Source organism: Mastigoproctus giganteus, chromosome 3, assembly GCF_048544385.1.
Source record: "Mastigoproctus giganteus isolate SK-2022 chromosome 3, ASM4854438v1, whole genome shotgun sequence".
Classification (NCBI taxonomy): domain Eukaryota; kingdom Metazoa; phylum Arthropoda; class Arachnida; order Uropygi; family Thelyphonidae; genus Mastigoproctus; species Mastigoproctus giganteus.
The window spans coordinates 199,300,455-199,324,436 of NC_143577.1; the positions used below are offsets into that span (position 1 = coordinate 199,300,455).

Consider the following 23,982-nt stretch of genomic DNA (forward strand, 5'->3'; position numbering starts at 1 on the left):
GTAATGAATAAAGATAATGAAAGTGATGATGATAATGAGAATGGTTCTCATTATCATCATCAGGAAAAGCTCTCTGTTGATAGAATGATAAGCTTTACAGAAGATCTGATTCAGAGAATAGAGCAGAGAAGTTTTGTAATGTCTCTATAAAATTTAGGAATTGCTTATAAAAGAAAGATCAAAACATCTAAAACAGCTTACAAGAAATGTTTCAGAAATTGGATTGGATGTAAACCTCTATAGGTACGTGTACAGCATTTATCTTTGAGACCCCAGCCATCAACTTCTGGCATGTCTGTCCTATCAACTACATTTTTCTCAATCAGTCAAGATATTATTTATTGGAATTTTTTTTCTTGTGTTTTTGTACATTTTAAGCTTGGCTATCCAAAAATCAGAAAAACCCATATTTGGCAGACCTCAAGTCCCATGCATGCTGGTTAAAAGATTCTATAGTGTTATGAGATTAAGCTAATCAAATTGGATAAGTTATAGGCTAAATCTTTATCACCATGGCAGATAGGAACAAAGCAATCAAGACTCATATCGATTGAGACATTGCGTGGGTCAACAAAGTCCCCACTGTGCTTGTCAGGGAGCCAGAGAACACTGCTAAATAAACTATTGGAACAATCGCCAACATAGAAACCATCAACACGAGAAGCTAAAATCCCAAAGAAGTGGATTTAGCAGGACTAATTCATTGTCATTAGAATAGCAGGTATCTCTGAAACCAAGAGGATGAATACAGGTGAGCTGCAGCTAAACAGTAATTACAAATTAATATATTCTGGAATTATGATAATTTATTTAAATAGAGGGTTGAAAATAATAATTAAATCTGCATAGATGTTTTAGAAAAATTTGCAGAGAAAGGTTGACATAACAATAATGGTAAAAGGCTACTTGAATTTTGTGAGGCCTATTTCTCATTCCCCAGAATCAAATTCATGCTGAAAGGATGGTGATCTGATAGATGACATTAAAAGAAATGTGACAAAAGAACTGGTTTGTAGTTGTTTCCCCCACCTCCCCATTCTAACATCTGATTTTCTTTAAATTGACTTAGTTCTGGAGCTTAATTATCAAACATTAATTATGAAACTTGTATGATTATGGTAATGCAAGGTCATCGCATTAGTAATGATAAGTCACAACAAGGTTTTATTAAGGGAAGGATTTGTTCGATGAATGTGGTTCAGTTTTATCAGGTAATCATAAAGGAACTGAATGCAAGGAATAACTGATATAATTTATGTACACTATCCTACCAAAAGCACAGGACATCCCTCTGATTGCAGGAAACTGTAATTATGAAATATGTAAGAGGTAATCGATAAGTATTTATCATTAGGAATTTTATATTGTGTATACAGGGTGTTTCAGTTAAACGTTTCAGAACTTCTAAGAGGGGTAGGGTACATCCTGACAACTCGAAATCATATAGCAATGTGGGGTCGGAAATGCTTTCCTGAAGCGGTGTTGGAACACCTTGGAACACCGAACGGAAATGCTTTCCTGAAGCGGTGTTGGAACACCGCTTCAGGAAAGCATTTCCGACCCCACATTGCTATATGATTTCGAGTTGTCAGGATGTACCCTACCCCTCTTAGAAGTTCTGAAACGTTTAACTGAAACACCCTGTATACACAATATAAAATTCCTAATGATAAATACTTATCGATTACCTCTTACATATTTCATAATTACAGTTTCCTGCAATCAGAGGGATGTACCTTTTGCTTCTTTTCATGTATTATTAAAACGATTTCTCACTTACGGTCTCTTTTCTTTATGGTGCTTCTGTGTACAACACCGCTTCAGGAAAGCATTTCCGACCCCACATTGCTATATGATTTCGAGTTGTCAGGATGTACCCTACCCCTCTTAGAAGTTCTGAAACGTTTAACTGAAACACCCTGTATACACAATATAAAATTCCTAATGATAAATACTTATCGATTACCTCTTACATATTTCATAATTACAGTTTCCTGCAATCAGAGGGATGTACCTTTTGCTTCTTTTCATGTATTATTAAAACGATTTCTCACTTACGGTCTCTTTTCTTTATGGTGCTTCTGTGTACAACACTGCTTCAGGAAAGCATTTCCGACCCCACATAGCTATATGATTTCGAGTTGTCAGGATGTACCCTACCCCTCTTAGAATGTTAATGCATATTTATTTCTATTGGTAGTAGAATGGAGGCATGTGATGCAAGAAAGCAAGTGTATGTAGCATCAGCGAAAAAAAAACAAAAAAAAAAAAAAAACACAATTTCCCATTCCCTCTGAAAGTTTGTCCAGTTCCCCCCTGAATTTATTTATTTATTTGTTTTTTAGATTCATCACTTACTGAACTAAAGCCATGAATACAGCAAGAGGTGGTAGGCTGGAGAAGACTCAGGTGTCATCCATTATAAAATTTCTTCATTTGCAAAGCAAAGAAGCAAAACAAATCCATGTATATGTGGAGGATTGCCCATAATATGACAGTGTGAAAAATTGGAAAAGAGAATTTAGGTGTGGTCAAAGCAGTGTGCATAATAATACAAGAGAAGGAAGCCCATCACAGCTACAGATCATGCCATTGTGGCTAAAGTTGAACAGCTAGTTCTTGAAGACAGACATATGACTGTAAATTTTATAGCAAATGAAGTGAATATTATCCATGGGTCTGTTTGCACCATAATGCTTCCTGTGGGGTACTATACAGTAGCAGTTCCTGCACATCTAAGGTGGCTGCCCGATGGGTTCTGAGATTGTTGACACCTTCTCAAATGTTCCACAGAAAAGGTGTTTACACAATTATTGGATGATCTGGGAAAGAATTGTGGAAGGAAGGATAAGGCAGGAGATGGAAATAGGAGAGGAGCAGTTTGGTTTCATGCCGGGAAGAGGAACAACAGATGCGGTCTTTGCTTTAAGGCAGGTGATGGAAAGATACAGGGAGATGCAAGTAGAGTTGCACATGGTGTTCATAAACCTGGAAAAAGCATATGATACAGTGTCCAGACAAGAGGTATGGAGATGCATGAGGGAGAAGGGTGCATCAGAAAAGTACGTAAGGCTCGTGAAGGAAATGTACGAGGGAGCGGTGACTCAGGTTAAGAGTAGTGTAGGTATGACTGAGGGGTTCTCTGTAGAATTTGGACTGCACCAAGAATCAGCTCTTAGCCCACATCTGTTTGATCTGGTAATGGATATGTTGGTGAGAGAAGTGAAGAGTAGAGCACCATGGAGTATACTGTTCGCAGATGATATCGTACTGTGCGAACCATCCCAAGGAAAGGTAGAGAAGAAATTGGAGGAATGGAGGAAAACATTGGAAGAGAGAGGCATGAAGATAAGTAGAACAAAGACAGAATATATGGTATTGAATGGAGAAGATGAGAGTTCTATAAAACTGCAAGAGGAAAAGCTACCATCCGTTTCGAAATTTAAGTATCTGGGATCGAACTTTGAGAGGGATGAAGGATTAAGTGCAGAAATACAGCATAGAGTGCAATGTGGATGGTTGAACTGGAGAAAGATGAGTGGGGTGCTGTGTGATAAGAAAGTAAATTGTAGAATGAAGGGAAAAGTGTATAAAACTGTGGTTAGACCCACATTGATGTACGGTGCTGAGACATGGGCGATTACAAGTGCCCAGGAGAAGAAGATGGAAGTGGTGGAGATGAGGATGCTAAGATGGATGTGTGGTGTGACGAGGAAGGACAGGATAAGAAATTACTACATCAGAGGTATGGTTAAGGTGGGCCTCTGAGTAAAAAAAAAATGCAGGAATCTAGGTTGAGGTGGCTTGGACATGTGGAACGAAGAAGTGAGGAGTATGTGGGGAAGAGATGTGAAAAGTTGGAGGTGATAAGGAAGAGAGGGAGACAGCTGAGATGGAAGGACAAGGTGGCAGAGGATTTAAAAGAGAGAGAGGATGGAGGAGAGAGGAAGCCCAGGGGATAGGGAGGAATGGAGGAAAAGAATTAAGGATGGAAATGCCAACCCCATATAAACGTGGGAAAAAGGCGAAGATAAAGAAGAAAGATTGGAACTTTGTAGAAAGAGAGAGAGAGAATGTTGGTGAGATTTTGACTGAATTGTGATGGATGAATGAATGTTGGGTACATCACTTTGACCCAGCAACAAAAACAGAGGAGCAAACAATGGAAACATTCATCTTTTGCAACCCTCAAAAAAAAGCCAAAGTTCATTTTTCTGCTAACAGAAAAAGCAGAAGGGTCATGTTAGCAGTCTTCTGGGACTCTAAAGGTATCATCCTTACAGATTACCTCCAAAAAAGGCATCAACATCACTGGGACTTGGAGATTGCTACAGAAACCTGGGAAAGTTGAAGATGCAGGAAGCTATCCAAAGGTGTTAGCCAACAATGTCTCTCACAGTGGATTTTACAGTTGGGTGTGACTTCGAAAAAATCTGCAGCACCCATATTATTTTCCCAACTTCTCACCTTCAGACTTCTTCCTCTTCCCTAAAATGAAGAAACCATTACAGGGCCACAGATTTTAGACTAATAAGTAAATAATTATTGAAGCAGAAGCTTGGTTTTCTGCTAAAATTGAGGAATTCTATTCAAGAGGCCTTAAAGAGTTTATCTACAGATGGGGAAAATGTGTAGCACCAGAAGGTGGCTACATAGAGAAGGATGAGATTGCCAGCCATGTTTCAAATCCTTAACGTGAATATTTCTAGGTGAGGGTAATTACTTATTGGCTACTCCTAATACAGCAATATCCCACATAGCACTGATAATTGGTACTGAAACTGTTCCGTGTTATGTGAAACCGTGCTGATTGAGGTGTAATGATAATGATAATGGATTTTAATTGAATACTTACCAGAGAAACAGTCTATAAACAAATTATAATAAATCTATAAACGATTTGCACTTGATAGCCAATTAAAAGGATTTGAAATAAAAAATATTGCAAAAATTTTATTAATGAAAGGGTAACGTCATGAGCTTTATTGTTTATTTAGGTATTTCAATAATGAGGTCTGGAGAAGTCATCTCTTCTTTTTCTCAGTGTAAATGTCTTTGTAGCATCAAATCCCATCTTGTAAAATTTGCCATATCTTGATACTACATTCAACATTTGGATCTCCATTCATAATCGCCTCGTAGGCCATGTCAACCCACCCGAAAAACGTTCTCCAATTCTTCTGTTGAAAATTCTTTTGGTGCTGCTTCAGTGTTATCCACTTCAGAATTGTTTTCCTCTTCTTCATATGCGGTTTGCTTGCCAATTTCAAGGAGAGTTGCATCATCTAAGTCATTTGCATGTGAGTCAGTGCAGTCATGTACATTGGTAGTGTTCAAAGTTTTGAATCTCAAGTCTTTTCTGACCTTCACAATGTCTTCAGCAATTGTCTGAACTTGTGATTCAAAATAAGTGAAATCATTTGCCAAATGGGGCAAAACATGCTGCTAAACAGAACTATGTTGTTGGCATTGATTTCTAGCCAAGATTCAGATATATTTTCGATCACATTCTTGATGTTATAATTTTTCCAAAATTTTTGTAAAGATGATGATCCCATGCCTGTTGAAGCTTCAATCGCTTGAGAAAAAGTTCACCGCAGATAATATACCTTGAATGTGGCAGTTATGACTTGATCCATGGGTAAGAGAGATGTTGTACTATGTGGAAGAAAGCATATTTTTACATTTTCATTGAGATCAGAAATTTCAGGTGGATGGACTGGTACATTGTCTAAAAGCAACAAAATTTTGAACTCCATCCCTTCATCTGTGCAGTAACGTTCAACTGTTGGACAAACAATTCTCTTGTAATCCATACTTTCTTATTGGATTGCCAAATTACGAGCAATTTGCTTTTTACACAACCTTTTAGAGCTCTTGGGTTTTCTGCTCTGAACACGAGTAGAGGCTTCAGTTTAAAATCCCTAGATGAGTTTCCACCCAACAAAAGTGTTACAGGATCTTTTGATGCTTTATATCCAGGTTGGGCCTTTTCATTTTCGGTTAAATTAGTTAATATTTTCCAGAACATTCCAGTTTCATCGGTGTTGAAAATTTGTTCATCCTTATAGCCACCTTCTTCAATGGTCTCTTTCAATTTACTGGGAAATCTTGCAGCAGTGTCTTTGTTTGCATTTGCACTTTCACCCGAAATACGAACATTGTAAAGCCGAACATGTTTTTTAAAGCAAAAAACCAACCATGGCTGGCTGTAAATATTTCTTTAGTCCCCTCCTCTTCATTTTCTACTTTTTCTTTCAGTGTATTATAAAGGCTCATGGCTTTCGCTTGAATGATGTTTTGACTCAAAGGAATTCTCTTTTGATAAAAATTTTTTATCCATATTAATCAATAGCAAACTTCTTTGCTTAGTTATCACTTTCGTCATGTAAGATGCTGTGGAAATTCCCTACTCCTTATAGTGATCTTTTCGAATAATCGTTTGCACTGATGCTTTATTCATTCCATTTTTCCAGTGCGATTTTATCATACAATGCACCATCTTTCATGACACTTGATAATATCTAGTTTATTTTCTAATGTAAGCCATTTACGTTTAGTAGCTCCACTGCTTTCATTACTTTTCCTTTTTTGGCTCATCTTTTCATATTTAAAGTGGTAAAAAATAAATTGTGAAATGAAAAGTTTGAAAAGCTTGCAAATTGCTGCTGTGACTGCCCAAGGGGACCTATTGTCGCACATGCATGTGAGAAAATAGAGTTGGCACCGCATCATATATGTACACATACCTAGGCTTATTACAATGCAGCATATATGTAGAGTACATGTCTAGGCTATTGAATGAGTTTTAATATGCACAGTAAATTTTCGGCTTAAACGTAATTGAAAACCATGTTATAGTGAAACCCGTGCTGTTTGAAGCTGTGCTAAGCAAGGTATGCTGTACACACGTTTTGCCCTGTTAAGGTGATCAGCAGTTTGTAATTCATTTCAGTTGTGTTCACCAAACAACAAGCACATATAAAAGGTCATAGAGTTTCGGGTGGGTGGGGTAGGTGTAACAACTGGATATCATACGGAGAAAATGTTTGTACTTGATATTTTTCAGGAATTGTACATTCCCTAGTTAATAATTGGCAATGTGCCAAACAGATGGAGGTCCAGCAGAAGTGACAGCCTAAGAAATGACAAAGATGTATTATGTATATCCTAGTAATTTCTTTAAAATGCTCATTTTTCCCCACACGTTTTTTTAAAAATATATGTATACATATACATAATGCACAGTAAGTAAAGGTAAGTGAAAAATACCAAACAACAACTGATCTGATGCATCATGAAACAGCTGGCTGTCTCATCTTGCCACAAAACTAGATAATTTGCATTTGGAACTGTGAGTAGCCACAAACAAACCTGTAAGTGTTTCCACAAAACATAGAGAACTACACCCCACAAATTTAAATTTGATACTGCCTGTGGGGTACTGCACAGTAGCATCCTTTCAGGCATGCTGTTTGCTATCATCATAGAACGCTTTCTCAATGTCCACAACAACCTTATTTTCTGTGCTGACTTCATATGATGAAGATTTGAAGCTCTTCCTCCTCCAAGACTCCAGCAGATGCAGAAAAAGCCAATCTGAAAACCACCGAAATTATCACAAGCCTCGAAACTTATCTCCAATATTTGTCTCATACTTACCAAAAAACTTACCGCTTAAATGTCATTCACCAAGGATGTTTTCCAAACAACATCATGATCTGCATTCGAGGCAAGGCCATCCAAAAAAACTCTTCTCACTGCAATCTTTCATTAATTTGAGATGTCACTAAATTTCTCAAAGAATTTTGAGGGTACCAGATTTAAAATTGTATCCTCTTTCTATCAAACAGGAGCTTGCAGGAATCAGAACCTAATCTAATTGTTTCTTATGCAATCAAATGCCTCTGTCCCATCATTTTCCGTGGTTCTGGTCTGTAAGTCTGTCTTCATATATCCAGAGGTTTTTGACATTGAGTATTGATTCTTGAGATGGCTTCAGGTAGTGACAATGCAGTCATTTACCATCTGAAAAGCCCCCCCCCCCCTCTCTCTCTCTCTCTCTCTCTCTCTCTCTCTCTCTCTCTCTCTCTCTCTCTCTCTCTCTCTCAATGTGCTTCCATGGCAGTTTGTCATCACTTTTGGAAATGTGCCAATCCTGGACAAACTCATTGCCCACTAAATGGATGTACTCACTTTTGATCTACAGCCCTTGTGAAGATAAATGCACTAATAACAAGAAAACAACCAGCAACTCCACTTCAAATATACACCATCAGATTCATTGATCACATGATTCCACCCACACAGTCTGATCAGTCAGCAGGCTGTCCATTTTCCAGTGACCTATATAAATTTCTGCCATACGGGTGATCCCTTTCCGCCAACTCATTCTCGCTCCTGCCACTTGTGATCTGCAACCTCCATATGCAGATTTTTGGGCCCTGCCTAATTTAATACAATGTCCAATTCAGAACCGAAAATAATGTGTTTATTGTGATTTTCATTTGTTTACTTATTCAAATTGTCTGGACATCACCATTGTTGTGATTTTACTTAGTATATAATAGGCCCTTTATGTTCAAAGTTGTATAATATTGTATTATTTGTAGCTACTAATTTATATATTTTTTATAATTGTATACACATTACTTCATATATTACCTATATACACCCTCCTAGCCCAATAGACTGTCAAGTGAGTGGATATTTTATTTCATTAAATGAATTTATAATAATAACATTCACAGAGGAGTTCACAAGCCTTTGATAACAAAAACAAATGCACACCGTTTACACTAGCCGACCTGGCTAGCCAGGTGGGTAAAGTACCTGCCTGGCAACCCAAAGGTCGCGGGTTCGAATCCCGCCTCGGGCTTGGATCAAAGTACTGCAAAAAACCTTGGGAGGTGCACTATGGCCACAGAAGCCGATGGGCCAACAACTACCAAAGAGAGAAAAAACACTGTTTACTAGCCTGGCATAATACACACTGAACATTGACTGTGGATCAATGGAAGTCCTTTCCTGTGGAGTGAAAAGTCATGCTATATGTTCTTCTTCTGTTCTGATGGACATGTTTGGATATGAAGGATACTTGGAGACTTAATACCTGAGTGTTGTTTCAGCTGTAAAGATGGGAGGAGGAGGTGTCATTGTCTAGGAGTGTTTCTAGTGGTATGAACTAGTTCTGCTAATTATGCATGGAACTATTAATGATACATTCTGTATTGATGTTCTGCATAATTCTGTATGCACTGTGTTGTGGAAGTTTTATTGAAGTTGCCCTTAGACCTTCCAACATGGTAATGTTGCATATCACAAATCAAGGATTATTAATGTGTGGTGTGATGAGAATACCATTGAATCATTGCAGTGGCCAATACATAGTCTTTCCTCAACCCACTGGAATTCTTTGCAATGAATTGGAATGCAGAATTAAGATAAAGAAGATGGCCATGTAATGAAGAGAAGCCATATTGCCCTAAACAAGGCAAGGCATAATATTAAAATATCAGAGTAATGCAAGGAAGCAAAACTTACATAGAATCTGTCATTAAAAAAAAAAAAAAAAAAAAGTTTTCCTAGTTTTTTTGTTTTTTTTTTAACTAAAGATATTTATCTCTCCTATCTAATTCTATGTAAGCTCTGGCTTCACATAGCTAGGTGGTAACTTGTTCCAATAGTTAATTACTCTTTGATTAAAAGCAAATTTTCTTTCATCTACAATTATCTTTTCTCCCATCATTATGCTTAACCCTTTCCAGAGTAAGTTTCTGAAAGTGTATAGGATCTTTATCCCTGCCAGCTCTGGGAAGTAAGTTTCTTCATGAAAATTTGTAAAAATACTCATTAATTCCTGTCTTTGATGTAAAACTATCTTCTGCATCATCTATTTATATATCATTAAATTCAGAGTCATTACCTTTTCCCTGCAAAATTCCTGTAGATTTTTTTTTTTTTTAAATTTCATCTGCTTATAACAGGGTCCTGAAGCTGGATATCATCATTCTTCTCTTTTTTTGGTGATTCCCTCCTACTTCTCTCTCTCCCCCCAGGGTACTCAAATTTTTTTTTGGCTGGTGCAGCATAAGCTCAGACTTCCTTGCACCATATGGCTAATAATAATAATATGAAAATATGAATACGTGTTCATATATAAAAAATATAACCAGACAAGGTGTTGGAGCAAATGGATAAGTGAAATGGAAGTTCCCCCCACCCTGCTGATGCTATAATATAAGCTTGCTTTCTTGCCACTATTAATGCTAATATCAATGACTAACCCATACCCTACCTTAACAGTCTTACTGTACTGTTGAAAGAACTTAATAACCGATTATATTACAAATCTGAGGTTCTAATCATCTTCAGCGTTGAGTATTCCCTCTTTCAGTTAATTTAACTTGGGATTATTATGATTAATGCTCAGTACTCTGCATTTAGCACACTCAAATCATATGAATATATGATTTGGAATGTTGCTAAACCATTTAGCCTTGTCAAACCAGTATGTTTTGGCATACCCTGGTTTGGCAAGGCTAAACAAAGAGAACCATCACTGTTAACAACCCTGTCTACCCTTATATTACCTGCAAATTTTGACGTTAAATTTGTTATTCATTGTCAATAATAAATTGAAAACAGCTGCAGCTCTAGAGAAGAACACTGAGAGACTCCAATTATAACACTGATTGGCATCTCTTGTGATTGGATAATGCTTCAAATAGGCGGTCAGTGTCCATTTGAAGAATTATCCGTATATAACCACTTTTTTTCTTCTACCAGTTAACTCTCTATCCACTCTGGCAACCTAATTCCAGTGTTACACTTTTTTAACTTACACACAAGAAATTCATGTGGGACTTGTCAAAATGTATACCAACCTCCCTGGAAGCATGGGAACACATGGTTAAACAAAACATGTATTATTCAAAAAAAAATTAATAGTGTCTTGGCTCACCTTTGGCTGTAATGAAAACTTCAGGGCTTTGTGGATGTTTTACTAATTTCTGGGGAAAAAATATTGGTGGTAATGTGCTTCACTCCTTCTTTAAAGTATTCTTGAGCTTTGCTAATGAAGAAGGCAGCATGTGAGTAGATTTATGCAAAAAATTGTACTTGTACTATAAAGACAGATGGTTATGCCTCTAAAAATATGGCAGAAAAAGGGAACACTGATTACCACAGAATTAATGCAGCATATCAGTGCTACAATTATGGTTATTTTCAGTAGCATAGCTAGGGTCATCGAAGCCCAGGGGCACCATGTCTTCCTGGTTTCCCCCGAGTGTGATAATGTAATGTGAATGTGATAGATAATTCCTTCAGTTTGTGCCCCTGAAGCTCGCGCTTGGGGCAACTTCCATCCTCTGCTTCCCCCCCGGTGTGCCTCTGGTTATTTTGGACAGTATGCAGTTTGCTGCTTGAATACCAAGATACCCTAATATTCAAAATAAAATCTGTCCTAGGTTCCAAGTGACTTTTGGTGGTCAAGTGATTAAAAGCGACCTATAGAGTGTTCCTTAAAACTATATACAGTGGATGCTGCTTATTGCGATCACTTCAGGACCTAACTTAATTGATAACAATAACTGAAAAAAACGATGCAGCTATTCAGTGATGTTTATTGATGCAGAGTGGGAATGTATAAAGGTGGAAGTGGACGGAACAAAAACATGAAAATCAAGCAATGTAAAATAATTTAATTTGATTGTCCACTATTTCTTCAAGAAAGTCATCAATAAAAATGTTCCTGGATATCCATAAAACCATTAAAAACAAAGAATTAGAATAGGGCTACTACTCTACTGTAAAACAAGTCAGATTTTTAGGAGTATAGATACAGTACAGGCATACCTCGAATAACGAATAGGATGCGTTCCACGAAATTACTTTGTTAAGCGAAACTTCGTTTTCAGAGGTAAAAATACTATGGCCAGAATAGGGATACGTTCCTACGTAAAGAAAATGAAAAGCTTTTTTTTCGAACAAACAAAAGTTTTATTAAATAAACAGTCAACTTACATACAAAGTGAAATCACATTTTAAAATATGAGTCTAAAGTTGATTGCTTATGCTTTTTTTCTCTTTCATTTAACAGTTGCCTATACAGAGTTATTGCATTTAACACTGATCGCTTAACAATAAAACTTCTTCCTAAATCAGGATCATTTTCACTAAAAAAATTTAAAACGTTTTCAATGTCATTTAAGCACCTTTTTAAATCTTTGGTTGTTAACACTTTTTCGGCAGGAACTTCTTTAACTTCGTCTTCATTATCTTTGTCTTCGTTGCTAACAAGGTTTTCTAAATCTTCCACTGAAAAACCATCATCTTCTGCATTCAATAAATTTCTAACATCCTCTTCATCGACATTTTTGAAACCTATTGATTGAGCCATCTGGATAACTTCATTTCTAATTTCTTGGGTGTTATTTTCTTCTTCTAGTACAACTTCTGGCCATATTTTGCGCCAAACTCCATTTAAGCATTTCTTAGTGACTTCTTTCCAAGAACTATCAATGTTTTCAATTGCATTTTTAATGGTGTAGTTTTTCCAAAAAAGTTTTAACTGTCATTTCCTCTTTATCCTCCATTTCAGTTAAATTGCTTAATGTTCGACGCAGATAATAAGCTTTAAATGATGCTATTACTCCCTGATCCAATGGTTGAATCAGGGAAGTTGTGTTTGCTGGAAGAAACACAACTTTGACAGGAATGCATGTGTCCAACGTGTTAAGATCAGTAGAATGTCCCGGAGCATTGTCTAACAACAAAAGAGCTTTTTCTTCAAAGTTGTTTTTTTTGACAATACCATTTTACTTCAGGACAAAAGTGGTTAACAAACCAATCAGTAAGTAACTCCTTGGTAACCCATGCTTTTCTGTTTGCTTTCCATATTACAGGTAAATTCATTTTTATGTTACCTTTTAAAACCCTCGGATTTTCTGAATGGTAAACTAATAACAATTTTAATTTATAATCGCCAGAGGCATTTGATCCAAAGAGTAACGCTAAACGGTCTTTGGCTGCTTTGAACCCAGCAGCTGATTTTTCTTCAAGAGAAATGAAGCTTTTTGTTGGTAGCCGTTTCCAGAACAAACCGCTTTCGTCAACACTGAACACCAAATTTGGCAGAAAATTTTCACGTTCAATTATTTCCTTTAGTTTTTCAGGAAACTTATTTGCAGCTTCTCCTGTTAATTTTACACTATGAATCCTGGCCCGTTTTTTAAATTTCCTGAACCAACCACGAGAAGCCCCAAAAGGTTTCCGTAATTTCTTCAGTTTGTTTAGATTTCAGGTGATTAAACTGTAATATTTTTTTTATGTTAAATGGGGCTTGAAATTGCGGACTTCGTTATATCGAAGCTTCGTTATCAGAGGTAACGTTAACCGAGGTATGCCTGTACTTTCTTTCATGACATAATGACCCAGACAACCACATAATAAACTGTTTGAAGCAAGAGCAGTAACTGAACATGTGTTGGAGTTCAAGAACAAATCTGGATTTTATGTAATAAACACTGCATATGCATAAATTGCAATAAGGTGAAAAAACAGTAACATAAACTGAAGTGCTGATTACAATAAATGTCATTTTTTCTACATATTTATATACTTCAGATTGGGACTTCATGAAAGTGATAACATTAAATGAATGGTAACGTTATCTGTGATCACAGTAAGTCTTGGGCACTGTATTCTCCCACTTTTCCTTATAACAAGTAGCTTCCAGTTACACAAGTAACACGCTACAGCCCAGAAGGGAAAGTCATCTTTCTTTTTTTTCTCTTTTATTACTAACTACTAGCTGAACTTACCCAGCTACTTAGTCACTAGTTGTCATTGCTCCTGCTTCCCTGTAGCAGGGTCAGAAACTTGGAGGGAAAAAATAATTCTCCAGGGCTAAATGGAACAACCATGGACTTCAGAAACTAGAGTACCATTTGGATCTACAGATCATTCACCAATGTGCCAGGGATTTTAACCGTTCCATATATTGATGGGAACTTGTGATCGGGTCACTCGCACAGTAGCAGAACTTTTCTGGATTTATTTGATGACTGTTTTCAACACCAGCTTATTAGAGAGGTAACAAGTGACAGCAATACTCTTGATCCAGTTATCAGCAACAACTCTTCAAACATTTAAAATCTGCAAATAAAATACCCGCTGGATGGCAGTGATAAATGTGTACTGATGTGGGAACTACTGTCAAGGGCAAAGAGAAGGGCTTTTACTTTGTAAAAGTGACTACAATGGCCTCAAGACAGTTTTTAAATTCTTTTGAGTGGAACAAACTGATGATGTTACCAACAGTCAATTCTAAATGGGAGGCTTTCAGGGATATAATTGTATAAGCTATTAGATTTTTAATATCAGCTAAGAGATACTGTTCAGGGTTTAATCTAAATGGAATTCAGATCAATTGACAAATAGTGACAGAGAAGAAAAATATATGGGATGCTTATAAATTATCAGGTGATAGATGTAAAGTATCCTGCAATCAAATCACCAAATGGGTTAGGTAAGCTAATGCAAATTATGAGAAGTTTCTGTTAAGAATGCAAAGGCATCTTATGTTTATATAAACACTAGGAAGAAAGGGTGAAATCACATTGTTCCACTTTATGTGATGTGAATGTTTAACTGATAGTAATCCTTCTCAGGTTGTTGAAAATCTGAATAGATATTTTGCATCCATGCATGAGGAATTTTTAGGAATGGAGATGCCAGAAGTATATCAAACGTAACAGAGATCTAAACAATTTTGTATTAACCGAGAAGAAAGTTGAAGAGAAACTGTTGTAACCAAAAGTTGTAAAAGCTTGTCAGAGCTCAACAAAACACTTGGAGCTGATCAGATCTATCCAGTTATATTAAGAGAATCAGCAAAAGAGATAAGCAGACTTTTGACCATAATTATGAGAGCATCCTTGGATTTAGGTAGGGCTCCTGTAGATTTGCAAATATCTGTCTTATGCACAAGGGGATCAAAGGGTGAAGTGAATAATTACAGACCACATGTGATGTGAATTTGCTTCAGTATATATTAGCTTGAGTTCTTTTCCAGGGAAAATAATGGAGTCTCCCATTAATGAGGTCCTGCAGGATCATCTAGACAGGAATGAAGTTATAGGTAGTTACAGCACATGAATTTGTTAAGGTGCAGTTTTGCCTGACAAATATGATTGGATATTGTGATGCAGTAACAAAGGAACTGAATGAAAAAAATAATTTTGTCATCATATACTTAGATTTGAGAAAAGGTTTTGACACTTTTTTTTTACATATTATCAAGTCATTAGGGGCAAGTTACTGCTGTGATAAAGGTATGATTGCGTGGGAGAAGACAGAGTGGTTATCAATGGGCACTGCTCTCCTTGGACTAATGTTATTAACGGAGTACCCCAGTTGTTGGTGCTAGGCCCATTGTTGTTTTCAGTATTTATTAATGATATTGATGAAGGCATATCAGGCTTAATGTCTACGTTTGGAGGTGATACAAAAGTTGGCAGGGTAGTTAAATACTCCGGAAATGCTACTGTAACAAGATCTATAAAAATTAAGCAGATGATCTGATGTGGCAACTGAAGTTTAACATTGGCAAATGCTACATATGTGTAGTAGTAATCCCAGAATAACATACCAGTTAGATGGTACCACAATGAAAGTCATGGAGGATAAAAAAGACTTGGGGGTAATTGTGCAGTTAGGCATCAATCTGTAAATTTCTGCTTCTGGAAACCAGGAAACACCGCAATTATATCTCCTCACAGGTTTCCTGTGAGGAGATATGATTGCGGTGTTTAAGACTTAAATGGATTGAATAAGCTAAATGACATCCTTTCTGTTGATGAGAAAACACATGTGAGAGGGCATATTTAATTGAGGAAGGATAGCTGCATGATACATGTACAGAAATGTGCTTATAGTCAGCATATAGTTGATTGTTGGAAGTGTTCCCCCCACCACTGTGAGTCTTATCAGTTCATGTGATATTCATTTGTGTCTGAATGTTGAACAGTATCTTTTAGTTAGTACAAAAAGCCTAGTAGCTTTTGTGATTACTTCTCTGAATGCTTCCATTTTAGAATTTGTTGTAGGTAACATCATCAGTGTGTCCCACTGAATGGAATTTAAGAACTGTGCAAAAGCCTCTCCCTTACCCTTTACAGTGGTTACATATTTAAATAAATTCCTCATCGATACACCCCGATCACTTCGACTTAGTAGTTCTTTTATCTGCATGAAGAGTCTTTTTTGCCTCTCTAATATTCTGGTTTTGAAATCAGTCATCCAATAAATCCAGAGTATTCTGATATGCTGGCAGATTCTATTATTCTATTTATCTGTACAGTTGTTTGTTATGCTCATTACAGTCATTAGACATATTAGCATTATTAGTGGTGAATAATGCAAGAAAGCAAGCTTATATAGCATTGGCCAAAAAAAACAAAAAAAAACAACCAATTCCCATATCATCTATCCATTCCCTCCAATAGTTTGTCTACTTCTTTATTGAATTTATTTAAGCTATCAACTTCCACAACAACAGATGGAAGTTTTTTCCTGCAATCAACCACTTGCTTGCTAAAGGCAAACCTGCACACATCTATTCTACAACAGGCTATCCTCAATTTAAATTTGTGTCCCTCGTGTGTGTAGACCGAACAAGAGGAAGAATCCCATCAGCATTGAACTTGCTCAATCCATTCAAAGCTTTAAACACTTCAGTCACATCACCTTGCAGGTGCATAGTCTCCAGATGCTGCAATTTGCAGAACTGAAGCCTTTCTTGGTAAGAGTACCCTTTGTTCCCCTCACCAAACTTATTGCCCTTCTCTGTACTCATTCCAGCAACTCTACATTCTTCCTAAAATTAGGCCTTCAGACCTGTATGCAGTATTCAAGATGTGGCCTGATCTCATTGCCTTATACAATGGGATAATCACCTCCTTATCCCTGTTAGAAAAATTTCTGTATATCATTGATAAAATCCCATGAGCTGCTCTGGCAGCTTGTCTGCACTGCTCAGAGAACTGTATCTGACTGCACAATTACCCCCAGTTGTTTTTCATTTTCTGCTACCCTGAGTGTAGCACCAAACAGCTGCTACATTACTCTGCGGTTATTGCTACCCATATTTGCATTTCTCAGCTGATCTGCCTAACTTTTCTAGATCCTGTTGCAATAGCATACCGTCATGACTGCCATTAACCACCCTGCCAATTTGTATCATCTTCAAACTTGTACATTAAGCCTGATATGCCTCCATCAATATGATTCATAAATATAGAAAACAACAATGAGCTCAGCACCGAACCCTGTGGGACTCCACTTTACATTAGTCCAAGAAGAGCAGTGTCCATTGATTACCATTCTCTATCGTCTCCCACTCAACCATCCCTTTATCTGTAGCAGCAACTTGCCCTTAAAGCCGCATTGCTTCAGTTTGCACAACAGTCTTTTATGTGCAACAACAGTATCAAAAGCTTTCCAGAAATCTAAGTATATGATATCAAAAGTATTTTTTCATCCAGTTGCTTTGTGACCACATTGTAGTTTTCAATAAAATTGGTTGAGATTTCCCCTTAACATACCTACCCATGCTCAGTAACTGTTGTCAGGAAAACAGGAAATATGTTGTGCAAGAAGGATAGGTGGAATAGAACCAGGGTATGTCTGCCAGAAGCAAAAGTAGATGACATTGTAGAGCAGATATAATCTTTTAATGGCAAAAAAGGTGATATTGTTGTACACGTTGACACTAATGATATTAAGAGTAAGTGATCTAAGGATTTACTTAACAAGTACAGTGCAATGTTGGGAATAAAGTCGCAAGCTAGAATTGAATTTGAAAGTGCCTGCAATTCTGCCCAGACACGATAGGAGGGGGTATATGTTTGAGAGCCTTGTCAATTCAGTCTTGGCGAGATTTTGCAAGGCTTATGGGGTAGAATTTTGCTGATGCTATCAAGGCAGTGATAGGCGGATTGAAAAACTTCTAGCTTTGAGGAGGGGGATACACAGACTAATAGCTTAACTAGAGCCGCAGGCAGAGGAAAAAGTGATTCTTGCATTGCTACTATTGGTACATGCAGCAGTCTGGAAAACAAGGTGTCTGGGACTTCAGGCCCTGCTGTGAGTCATCATAGAAAAAATAAATACATGGGCTGTGTTAGGGTAACTAAGAGTAAGAACAGGTGCATGTATAGCTGAATTGCACACTCCATTATAACCCTAATTGTAACATTAATTTTCCACATCAGTTTCATGATAATTTATATTGCTTTTTTTCTTTCAAAACTGTATTTATTTTGCACTGCATGGTCAAAAAGTTACAGGATCAAATTTTATTAAAAATAACAGAGCATTAAATAAGTGAAACTTTTTATTTTATTTTGGAATGTCTAGAACTTTTTATAGTAGGTGGCATTTTTGTTATTCATATGCAATGGTTTATTTTTATCTGTCATCGACAGTAAAAGTAAATTTGTACTGTTATTTTTTGAAAAAGTTTTATTCAAATATCATACCTCTCAAGTTAGGATATTTCAAAGGTAAAAGTGCCCCGAAGATGGATGCTATATTATTGAGGATGTTGCAAGGTGTAGGAGACCTTGCATGTCAACAAATGAACTTCTCTCATTTTATCACATTTATCATCACATAAGTATTGAAGATAGCCTCTCAAGGTGGTATACATTGCCAAGACATCATATTTGATGTTTTAAACACAAAAAGATTATTCAACTTCTTTATACTTAAAAGTCTGTAAGAACAGATCAGCTGGAAACAAGAAGTTGTACTTTTAAAAGAACTAGTTGAAATTTAGAAAATCTAAAAACTATGATGACAGGAGATAAAAATATGGTGTTATCATTAAAACCCATAGACAAAATTTCATTTGTTTAAATAGAAGTCTCTGAGGAAGGAAAAAAAGATTGAGAGGGGTAAAGTTATGCTGTAATTATTTTTTGACTATGAAGGATATATTTTCTGAATATGACTGTGTACTTTGAAATCATAATATTTTGTATTCTACGGAGGATATACCTTCTGGCTATGGATATACCTTTTGACTATGAAGGATATACATTCTTAATATGACTATGTACTTTGAAATCATAATATTTTGTGTTCATACTGAATTTTTAGAATTTTGCAATGTTTTGTTCTACTTGAAATTGTTAACATTGAAAACAGGATATGTGCTAAATAATGTTAACAAATTCTGTGTTTTCATGGACAAGCATATACATACAACTTTATAGTAGGAAGCTTAGAGTTCAACCCTAAAAATCAGATGTTTCTAGCTATTCAAATAAATAGTCCAGTGAAAAATTGACTGCTGATTATTTTAACTTGTTAAACTATTTTGTAAAGACATTCAGCTGTATATTACATCACAGCTTGTCTACAGATCTTGAAGCTCGAGAAAGAGCTGCACAAGAGGATGCACAAAGTGATGCTAGGGCTGCTCAAAAACTTCAACAAGAGGTAAAATATTTTTCACTCAGTAAGTAGAATTTTTATTTGCCAAATTATAATCATTACTGTCTATTTTTTAAATTCTTATATTTTTATCTACAGTGGAACTTGCTTAAGTGGATCATATTTAAGATGTTATCTTGCCTCAGAAATTCAAATTGTTTGATCCCATGTAAAAAAAAAAATTAAATTCCATCCTCTTAATTTAAATGGTTTCTTGCTCAAGGAAGCTCAAGTTGCTTAATCCATTTGGCATCTTAAGATGGTTTCACTGTATATATATATAAATTCCTTTTTATCTGCTATAAATAATTTCCAGAATTGAATGACCCAGTAAGCTCATATCACCTTTCTACTCCCATTCCCTGCCATATTTATTATCTTGATGTAGATTTTCATATCTTGTATTTAGATTTTCATATCTAAACTTATTTTGGAATACAGTGATTTTATCCACCACGAAACATTGTATGTATGATTATTCTACAAGCTTTAATTAATCTTATTATATATACAGTGATCCTACTGTTCTCTATTTTCTATATATGCGGAACAACCTATATTTCATTTTATTTCAAAATGTGTCCTACTGTATTTCCTGTAGTTTCCAAATTTTGATCTTTGGTGCTATACAGTGTTAACTTTGATTAGCACAGTAAAGTATCAGCCTGTTGAGTGACTGGCATATATGCATTATGTTCTGTATTTCCTGTATCTTTCTGTTTTTAATTGTAACTGTGCTGTTTTTAATTGTAAGCCAGTATAAGCACTGTGTATGTAGACATACTAGTTGTGATAAAAAAAAATTTAGGGACTGAATATAAAAAATGATAAAACTTGGAGGAGAAAAAAATAACAGGAAGTGATTTTTTTTGCTTTCATTCTTGAATGCAAAACATCAAGTGTGCAGAGATGCGAGTGCTAATTCCCTAGATTCCACTTTTCTGGTACTTTTCCCTGAACAACATTATGCAATTGCTACAGAACTGTTTTAGTAGTTCTGGTTCATTTGTTTGACCATTTGGGACAAATTCATAATGAGCCATGCCCTGTAAGTTGAAAAATACAATAAATGTGATCTTCATATTTAAAGACTGTCTTTTTTCTTTGGCTGTTGCAGAATATGGGATCTTCCATTGAGAGGACTGGGTTTTTTTTATTTTGTTGTTCTTGTAAGCCATATAATTTGGCATTAGTAATGATAGAAGAAACAAAGTGCTGGTCAGCAGCAGTTCATTCAAAAAGATTCTGACATGCAAGAACTTTACACTCTCTGTGATTATCAGTGAAGATGCAAAGGTTGTCGCATTCCCAAACCTTGTGTTAAAATTGATTCCCATGTCCAATAAAAAAATACCAATTTTGCTAGCAACTTTGTAGATATTTAAACATCACTCACTCCTGATAATGAGTGATTCAGTTTCAAAACCCAATGACTCAATCAGTGATCATTTGTGATGCCCAATTTGAAGGTACAAAGTCAGTGCCTGAACTTTTTGATCACTCCTCATACATATATGTGAGTATATGTATGTATGTATGTATAATATAACCTAGATAAAGCCTTTGAATTTAGTTATAAGACCATCTGTTATCGATCCCTAATGCCATTGTTATAATTAAACATTACGCAGTTGATGTACATATTTTAATGAAATTTGCACTGTAATCTTATATTTAACAGCTGTAAATGAGAATAGCCTCAGCTAGTGTTATAGTGAAATGATGACAGTTGATGTTGGCTAGTAATACCCAGCTGAAATGATGGACCCATGACATGTAATACAGGAATGTGTGTGTGTTAAAAATAAGTTTTGAAAAAAAATTGGAATAATAAAACTAATGCTAATACCGCCTTTACACTTTGATAGACACTTTGCCCTGGGCCAATGCTCATCAATGTGTAAATTATAAGTAATCAGCTTAGTTTGTCTTTTTCTCTGTCTTATACCACTATTATGTAGTGTTTATGAAAGCCTTAAATTATACCTTTATTTGGAGTTGAGTTATATGTAACACAGGCAGTTCTCACTTTATGAGTTCCCTGGTTTACGAGTTTTTTCCCCTCAAGTATCAACAAAATTGAAAATATGGACATTAATTGAAAAAATGAATGTTAAACATTCATAAATATTTCAAACCACGCACGTAGCTATACAATACAGTGTACCCTGCTTTACGATATTAATCAGTTTCAGAGACACCATCATATCGTTAAAATATCTTAATGTGAACCCAATGACACATTGTTTTTTGGTAATTCGTTTCAAGATCTCGGAAGTTGAAATTTTCGCTGTATAACTAAGCTATTTATCTCTCTAAAATGTCATTTTTAAGGTCATGAGCGTGACCTTAAGGCCATATAAAAGGTCGTGAGCATGGTTTGTAAATTGTATTAGTTACCAATTCAAATCATTAAAATGCACTACAATTTCATCGTTATCATATGTTCTGTTATAAGAATCAATTTTAAATGCCTTTGTGATCTTTTTTCTAAAGCACATTTCTGGAGGTTCTTGCATTTGCAAAAATACCGATAGCTGGAATTGTGTGGTTTTTTACATTATTATGGTGAAATGTGTTTCCCCTTTACTGAAATCTTCAATCGTATAAAAAACAAATTTTCAGAATCTTCTCTTCACTCCTTTTTTTTTTAAGCTTCATAAACTTGTTACTCCACATGAATCGTGTTATTTGCAATTTGTGTGTGCCGTTAAAAAATGCTTATGCATGCAATCGTGAAATTTATAATTAAAAGAGAAGATTATCTTGGAAACAAATGCCTCTTGAAACATTTCTGAAGAAGACGACTCCTTGTGCAACAAACTGAGTGCCGAGCCAATATTGAGTGATCAACGAGTGTGCATTTAGTCAATGATGATGATGAAGAATAAACATGCTTTGACATTTGTAAGTCGTAAATAATTTCTCTATTATTATAATTTGCTTGATTTTACAGGCTACATTTTCATTTCTTTTGATAAATAAATCATTGTTTAAACATAAACTAATTAGCTAACTAATTTCATTGTTGAGACCATAACCCCTATTTTTAACCTTATGTCTGTGAGAAATAAATTCCCGGTTTACGAGTTTTTGCTTTACGAGCACGCGCGCTAGGAACGAATTAACTTGTAAAGTCAAGAACTACCTGTATAGGTTTTCTCTGAATAATTTTTAATTTGAATTGGCACTCATTACCTGAATGTCAAGCTTCTAGTGATCAGGTGTTTCTCTGCAATTAAAAGCAAATTCTGTGTTGAAGAGACAATCAATACTATACATTAGTTCAAAGCCAATTCTCTGTATATATAAGTGCCTAAAATACAAGCACCAAAACTCTAAGAAAGGAATGACATCTTTCTGTTAATTAATCATTACCCCCACTAACTTACTTGCTTGGGCACTAGCTGGCACCACTTCTCATGGAAGTGCTGGAAAACTGGAAGAAAGCAACTCTAACAGAGCTAAAAGGAGCAAAAATAGACAATAATAACAACAAACAGTCCCATTATAGATATGTTGATTTGGATTCATCAAACAAACAAGATGAACCCAATGTGTCTAATGCAAAGAGACAGAAAATAGAAAGAATGAAGAACCCTACTTCGTTTTTAATCTCATTGACAGACCATCTGCTGAATAAACTTTTCCTTATATTTAATTCAGAAATTCCTTGAAAATGTGGCTGGCCCATCAAAAATTTTCAAAGTTTGCTGTCTTGGGATCTAGTTATGCTGACTTAGCACAGACACTCAGAAAGACTTGAAAATATCTGTCTTTGGAGGAATTTCCACAAAGGGCTATCCCACATACACCACCTTGAACTCCTCTGAAGAGATAATAGCAGAGTGAGATCTTCTCAGTATATATGTGTGATTACAATGTAATACATTCAAAACGAATTGTAATCGAGAAAGATGGAATAAATAATGATAAATACCTTATCCTACTCGTACAGTTATTCTCACATTTAAGACTCTAAATCTGCCATCTGCTCTGAAAGCTGAATACTTAAGATGTCAAATTCGACCTTATGCTCCCAACCCAGTCCGGTGCTTAAGTCTAAGAAATTTGGTCACTTGCAAGCAGTCTGCAGAGATGTAACTACCTGTTCTTCCTGTGGTTTGAAAGAATTTCAGAAACACATTTCTGCTGAACTTATTAATCAAATGCAGTGCCACCTGTCCAAACTGTCAAGGAAATAATATTGCTACTGGATGCATTGCTTAAAGGACAGCATCCAGTGGGAGAGAGAAAAGAAAATTCAAAAATACAAGGTTGAGCACAGGATGTCATCAGAAAACAAAGAAACAGTGTACTGCATCTACTAAAATGCCTACCTGTGTTTCAGTCTCCCAAAAGAAGCTCTCCGTAGTCATACGCACTGATTGCTCAGTTTTTCCAAATACTGTAATAGCAGATTGGGCAAGATAGTCCGTCCTCTCCTTGTTAAAAAAAAACAGTCTACCAAATAGCATG

General features: G+C 35.9%; 1 protein-coding gene across 1 annotated transcript in view; it reads left to right on the top strand.

Moving 5' to 3' along the window:
• The window catches only part of LOC150088566 (dnaJ homolog subfamily C member 17), a 238,703-nt gene that overhangs the window by 65,772 nt on the left and 148,949 nt on the right, over positions 1-23,982 (top strand). The window contains exon 5 of the mRNA XM_090370234.1: positions 19,433-19,509. Within this exon, the coding sequence (XP_090226360.1) occupies positions 19,433-19,509 (77 nt within the window). The remainder of the gene's footprint in view (positions 1-19,432; positions 19,510-23,982) is intronic.